Source organism: Aotus nancymaae, unplaced genomic scaffold (genome assembly GCF_030222135.1).
Source record: "Aotus nancymaae isolate 86718 unplaced genomic scaffold, 86718_ANA_hifiasm-v0.15.2.pri h1tg000029l, whole genome shotgun sequence".
Taxonomy (NCBI): domain Eukaryota; kingdom Metazoa; phylum Chordata; class Mammalia; order Primates; family Aotidae; genus Aotus; species Aotus nancymaae.
The window spans coordinates 8,904,447-8,910,626 of NW_026988442.1; the positions used below are offsets into that span (position 1 = coordinate 8,904,447).

General features: G+C 54.7%; 1 protein-coding gene across 2 annotated transcripts; it reads left to right on the forward strand.

Annotated features, from left to right (window-relative positions):
- Nucleotides 1–37: 37 nt before the first annotated feature.
- On the forward strand, nucleotides 38–5,720 carry PCED1A (PC-esterase domain containing 1A). 2 transcript variants are annotated; one of them, XM_012455333.3, is made up of 8 exons: nucleotides 38–474; nucleotides 775–919; nucleotides 1,757–1,836; nucleotides 1,945–2,183; nucleotides 2,283–2,433; nucleotides 2,551–2,797; nucleotides 4,728–5,003; nucleotides 5,332–5,720. In XM_012455333.3, exons 2-8 carry the CDS (start codon nucleotides 796–798, stop codon nucleotides 5,577–5,579), a joined length of 1,365 nt encoding a protein of 454 aa, XP_012310756.1. In that variant the 5' UTR covers nucleotides 38–474; nucleotides 775–795; the 3' UTR covers nucleotides 5,580–5,720. The 2 variants fall into 2 exon arrangements, with proteins under 2 accessions (XP_012310756.1, XP_012310754.1); XM_012455331.2 differs by having other exon boundaries at nucleotides 438–474; nucleotides 2,530–2,797.
- The last annotated feature ends 460 nt before the right edge of the window (nucleotides 5,721–6,180 follow it).

The window sequence follows — 6,180 nt, forward strand, 5'->3', positions numbered from 1 at the left end:
GTGCGGGTCACGTGGCGAGGCCGCCGCCGCGGCCATCACCACTGTGGGCAGCCGCACTTGGCCGAGACTGCCGGGACCCCCGCCCGCACTTGGGCTACGCGCCTGCTAGGTGGGCCCAGCCCTGGCTTCTGCCCCTGTAGCGGCCACCTCCATCGCCTTGCTGTCCCTTCGGGCATTGGGGGTCGCTCAGGGCGGGACATGGGTGAACGGAAGTGGAAGCTGTGAGCGTCGCAGCCCCAGGCGCCGAGGCCTGAGGCGCCGTCGGTGCCACTGCGACGCTCGCATGGAGAACGCTGGGTGCTGTGCTGCGCACCGACAGCTAACCGGGACCCACGGTCTCTGCGGGGCTGGACCTTTGCAGAACCGACCGGGCCGCGGGACCATGAGGCTTGGCCAGGAGCCCGCTGCGGGCCTGGCGCGCGGTGCGCAGGCCTGCCCGGGTCGCGGGTGAACGGCGCGGAGCCCCGGGACTTGGTAATTGGCGGGAACGGGCGCACGCATGCGCGGGACGGCAGCGGGCACATGGTGAGGCGCAGGGCGCGTCGCGCGGGAAGCTCCCCGGTGCCCTGGAGTCCTGCTGTCTTGGCGCCCTGCATCCGGTGCCAAGTGTGACCAAGGCTGGTGCCACCGTGGCTCTGCCGCCGTCACCTCTTCCCTTTAGCGCTGAGCAGTCCCTGAGGGGCTGGCGCAGGCGTCAATTGTCCCGGGGCTGGCCCCGAGGCCGACCTGCCCTGAGTCCCCGCTGTCGCGCGGCTTAGTGGCCTCTCCCTGCAGCCTGTCGTTGTCAGTGGCGCCATGGTCTTCTGTCTGTCGAGCAAGGAGTCGCGCCGCCCGCTGCGAAGCAACATGGTCCACTTCCAGGCCTCGGAAGTCCAGCAGCTGCTACACAACAAATTCGTGGTCATCTTGGGGGACTCCAGTGAGTGCCTTTCCTAGGATGACGCTTCCAGTCCCACACCTGGCAGCCTGTTCAGTGTGTCTGGACCATTTGTCTCCATCTCACATCTCCTGTCTGTCCTCTAGTCTGTTCTCAACCAGTAGGTATTCTCTTTTTTATTTTTTTTTGAGACTGAGTCTTGCTTTGTCGCCCAGGCTGGAGTGCAGTGGCCGAATCTCAGCTCACTGCAACCTCCGCCTCCCAGGTTCAAGCGATTCTCCTGCCTGCCTCAGCCTCCCGAGTAGCTGGGACCACAGGTGCCCTCTACCATGCCCAGCTAATTTTTTGTATTTTTAGTGGAGACGGGGTTTCACTGTGTTAGCCAGGATGGCTTTGATTTCCTGACCTCGTGATCCGCCCGCGTTGGCCTCCCAGTGTTGGGATTACAGGCGTGAGCCACCGCGCCCAGCCAGGTTTTCTCTTTTTATGTCCCACACATCTACCACAGGTATCCTGACAGGTATAATAACCTGCACACTTGTTGGCCCATCCTTGCTCAGCGTTTCTCGCCGGGACATCCCCTCCCCACCATAATTTCCATCATGAAACCGTTGCATTGTGTAGTGTGTCTCCCGGGTGACTTGAGCAACTTAATTTCTGCCAGGTGATCTTGGGTCATTGTATACTGCTGGCCAGAAGGCACACGGAACAGAGGCAATGCCAGGACTTTGTAACCTCATCTTTTCTCCTGCCTCTAAGTAAACACTCCCTGGAGCTGGTGTTGGGCAGCTCAGCCCTGGGAAGATGGGGTCCTGGACTTGGAAGGAGCTGGGGCAGGATAAGGTCTGCCTCAGCCTTGGGATCTCTGTCTCCCCGCAGTTCAGCGGGCTGTGTACAAGGACCTGGTGCTCTTGCTCCAGAAAGACTCACTGCTCACAGCTGCCCAGCTGAAAGCCAAGGTGAGGGAAGCTTGGTGGCCATGTCAGTGGTGGGTGGGCACAGACCCTGGCCTGGCAGGGTTCTCCTCCCTGGCATGGGTCTGACCAGTAGGGTTGGGGGGCGGGTAGGGAGAGCTGAGCTTTGAACAGGACCAGCTGGTGGCTGGGGGCCAGCTGGGCGAGCTACACAACGGGACGCAGTACCGTGAGGTCCGCCAGTTCTGCTCGGGCTCTGGCCACCACCTTGTGCGTTTCTACTTCCTCACTCGTGTTTACTCCGAGTACCTTGAGGATGTTCTGGAAGAGCTGACATATGGACCTGCCCCGGACCTGGTGATCATCAACTCCTGCCTCTGGGATCTCTCCAGGTTGGGGCGAGGGAAAGGGAAATACCGGTTGGGGCTGGAAGTATGGCTCAGAGGCAGTCCACCCCTGTGCTCTTGCCCACCCTGTGTGTCACCCGACAGATACGGTCGCTGCTCAATGGCGAGTTACCGGGAGAACCTGCAGCGGGTGTTTGTGCGCATGGACCAAGTGTTGCCAGACTCCTGCCTGCTGGTGTGGAACATGGCGATGCCCCTGGGGGAGCGTATCACTGGGGGTTTTCTCCTGCCAGAGGCAAGTGACTGAGGCCCATCAGGACAAGAGATAGGACAACAGGCTGGTAGATAGGACACCTTGATTTCCGACCCTGCTTCATTCTGTGGCTCTTAGAGGCTGCACTTTCTCGCTCAGCTCCAGCCCCTGGCAGGCTCCCTGCGGCGGGATGTGGTTGAAGGGAACTTCTACAGTGCTACGCTGGCTGGGGACCACTGCTTCGATGTCCTAGACCTCCACTTTCATTTCCGGCATGCAGTACAACACCGTCATCGGGATGGTGTCCACTGGGACCAGCATGCACACCGCCACCTCTCACACCTGCTTCTGACCCACGTGGCTGATGCCTGGGGCGTGGAGCTGCCCAAGCGTGACTATCCCCCTGGTGAGCCCTACCATAAGTGGGGGGATAGTGAGCATAGGGCTCAGAAACAGAATGGGACAGAGCCACTCAAGGGAAGTAGGGGTTCCTTTAAGGACTGCTGTGGCTCCTGTATGCTCTCCTTCCTCAACCCCTTAGGAGGGTTAGATTGTCGGAGTAATATTCTTATCCAAGTTCCAGTTTCCTACAGTCTGGCTGTGTAGTCCCTTCTGTGTGCATAAAGGAGCTTATACAAGTATTGACCACATAAGACAGCATGTTCCAAGAGTCCTACCCAGCAGATGAACAGGAAAGAAATGGGGCACAGATGTGAGGGGTGAAAAGACAGGGAGGAAGGGCCATCCTCCTCAGGATGATTGGCAGTGTGGCAGAAGCAAGGAAGACAGGACAGGAAGACGGTGTGGTAGAAGCAAGGAAGCCCATCAGCTGGGGGGCAGGGGTGCAGCCAACTGGCAGGGTGTGGAATAGGGATGTTGCATCAAGAAGGCCAGCCTTATGGAATTGGGCTCAATGGACAGTATTCCATAGGCTTCTTAGTTCAGTCTCAGTCCCAGTATGACTGGTGCAGCTTGGTATAGCTCTCCTCTGGCCCCATCTCAAGGTCGTTGGTGGAAGCTTCTGAGGACCCCACTCCTCCTGCTTGTTTTGAGACACTGCTCCCCATCACATCTCAACTGTAACACTCTGCTGCAGAACCTCTGCTTCCATGTCAACATCCCAGTCCCTGCATGCACACAAAGGGGGCACCACGGCTGATTGTCTCCATGGCTGCTTCTCTGCATCATGTCCTTAAAAGAGCAAGCTTTCTGCTGCACTAGTTGACGACTCACATCTTTCAGCCCCAGTGTCTAGCACAATTGCCCTGTACATGGTATCAACAGAATAGTATTTGTTGAATGGGAGGCACGAGTCACATTAGAAGGCCGTTTGTACAAGAGGATGTGGGGGCACAGAGACAAATATCATAGAGAATATCATAGAGACAAATTTGTAACACTTGATAGCCAGCAGTTGGAGCATCAGGGAGGTGAATTCGGATTTTGGTTAAACATCACAATTTTCTTGTTTCGATGTGAGGATTGATCCCCAGCAAATGAAGGGATGTTCTAAAGGTTGTAAGGCTAGTTGTGATGGCTTAGGCCTTCGAAATCCAATTTGGAGCTCTAGAAGTTAGGGCCGTGAAAAGGGAGAGTTGATTTGGGGTAGAAGGATGAGTCATTGAGTTTGGTCAGGGCAGACTTATTTAGGTACTGTGGAAATACAGAGTAGATTTGCAGTCAGTAGTACCCAGCAGAGAGATGAAAACTGAGGGCACAACAGGAACAGTGTTCATGCTTTGGATTGGCAAGAAAGAGGGGCTGTGGTAGAAACAAAAGGAGATGAGGGTAGGGACACTTTTAGGAAGGACTGAGGCTTGGCAATGTCACATGACTGTTGAGAAGGAGGGAACTTGTTAGTAAGTGGTTATATTTAATAGGAAAAGTGTTGAGGGCATGGATTTGGATTAAAAGAGGCAGTGAGCAATTGAGGAGGAAATGGAAATTGGGCAAAACATTCCTTTTGGAAGTTTGGATGGTAAAGGGGAGTAGTTGGGGAAGGGAGTAACAGGATCTTTATGTTTGGCTTATTTATTGGTCTGTGGGGAGGAGGTGGGAGAGGAAAAAGCTAGATATAGGACCTGGGCAAACAAAGAAGGGTCTGGAGGGAAGTGAGGTTAGAACAAAAGTAGATTTGAGAGGTAAGAAATAAGGAACACACCTTGGGCTTGGCCTGAAATGAGTGGGAATTAGGAAAACTGGGTAGAGGGCAAGGGCGCTCCAGCCTGGTGGCTCTGCTCTCCAAGAAGAAGAAATAGAGCTTTAGAAGTGTGGACAGCCAGAGTTCAGGGCAGCCTGGCTCCCAAGCCTACCTAAAACAACCATCCCATTCCTAGACCCGTGGATTGAGGACTGGGCAGAGATGAATCATCCATTCCAGGGAAGCCATAGGCAGACCCCAGACTTCGGGAAGCATCGGGCATTGTTCCCACCCCCACCTTCTCCTTTACCCCCTCCCATGCCTTTTCCCTACCCACTTCCTCAGCCCTCGCCACCTCCCCTCTTCCCACCCCTGCCCCAGGATACCCCTTTTTTCCCAGGCCAGCCCTTCCCACCCCATGAATTCTTCAACCATAATCCAGTGGAAGACTTCTCGATGCCACCCCACTTAGGTAGGTGCCTCTGCAGCTCCACTACCCCCTGTACCTTTCCTTACCCAGCCTCCTATGCCTAGATGAGCTGAGAGGAGTTGGGTAGCTCCTTGTGCCCCTAACACTGGGTTTGGTCATAGCAGCCCCTGAGTCTGAAATATCATCTGTAGTCTCATTAATCAGCTCACAGGTTGTCACTATTTCACTGTCTGAAGGTAGGGGAAGGGCTATCCCTGTTTTGCAGATGGGGAAACAGAGGAGCTCACCTGGAAGACAAGAGTTACCTGAAGGCAGAGCTGTACTCATTCTAGCCAGAAGCCTGTTCTGATAATGACTGGTTCTTTTGTAGGATGTGGCCCTGGAGTGAAGTTTGTGCCTGGCCCCCTGCCACCTCCAATCCCTGGCCCTAATCCCCATGGTCAGCACTGGGGCCCAGTGGTCCACCGGGGGATGCCACGCTGTGTTCCTAAAAGCCCCTACCATGTGCCGAGAATGGAGGGGCCCTGCAGGCAGCGGCTCAGACACTCAGAGAGACTGATCCACACATACAAACTGGACAGATGGCCTACTGCCCATTCAGGGACATGGCCTGGGTAGACTGGATCTTGGGCTGGGACTGGATGTGCCAATGGCCCAACAGGGCCTGCCTGGCACCTCAAGTACTGGGCTAGGGTGTCTGTTATGCCTGGTATTGTTCTTGTCCATTGCTGTCACCAATAAAGGCATGGAAGAACAGAGTGACAGATTCCTGTGTGAAGTGGGTATCCCAAACTATGATCTCAAGAACTGGGGAGGTTCCCTCTGGGCTCTGTCCGATATTGGGCCTTTGACCTCACACTATTTAGAAATCTAATGTGTACTCCTGTCTCATACTTATTTCCAGCCTCACCATAACATGTGTGTTTAACAAAGATCCTGGAGGGGGTCCCCTATTGTCAGCACCTCTTTGGGACTGGGGAAGAATCAAGGACTGAGTGGAAACTGTCAATGTTTTGTACAGAATTTTGGATCTGGCTGCTTCTTACCCGTACCTCCCAGTCTTATGCATTCATGTGTATATTCAGTATTCATCTCCCCCTGGAGATAGGAAGACTCATTACGTTACCTTGTGTAATTATTGACTCATAGTGGACACACAATAAGTGGTTGGAATTAAACCAGATGCTCCCAAGCCCAAGTGGGAGACCTATTCAAAACT

Excerpts from the sequence above, each read along its gene's own strand:
- PCED1A (XM_012455331.2), top strand. The coding sequence starts at position 796 with ATGGTCTTCTGTCTGTCGAGCAAGGAGTCGCGCCGCCCGCTGCGAAGC. Across the intron at positions 1,837-1,944 it reads CTGCCCAGCTGAAAGCCAAG|GGAGAGCTGAGCTTTGAACA; the intron begins GTGAGGGAAGCT and ends GGGGGCGGGTAG. Across the intron at positions 5,004-5,331 it reads CTCGATGCCACCCCACTTAG|GATGTGGCCCTGGAGTGAAG; the intron begins GTAGGTGCCTCT and ends GTTCTTTTGTAG.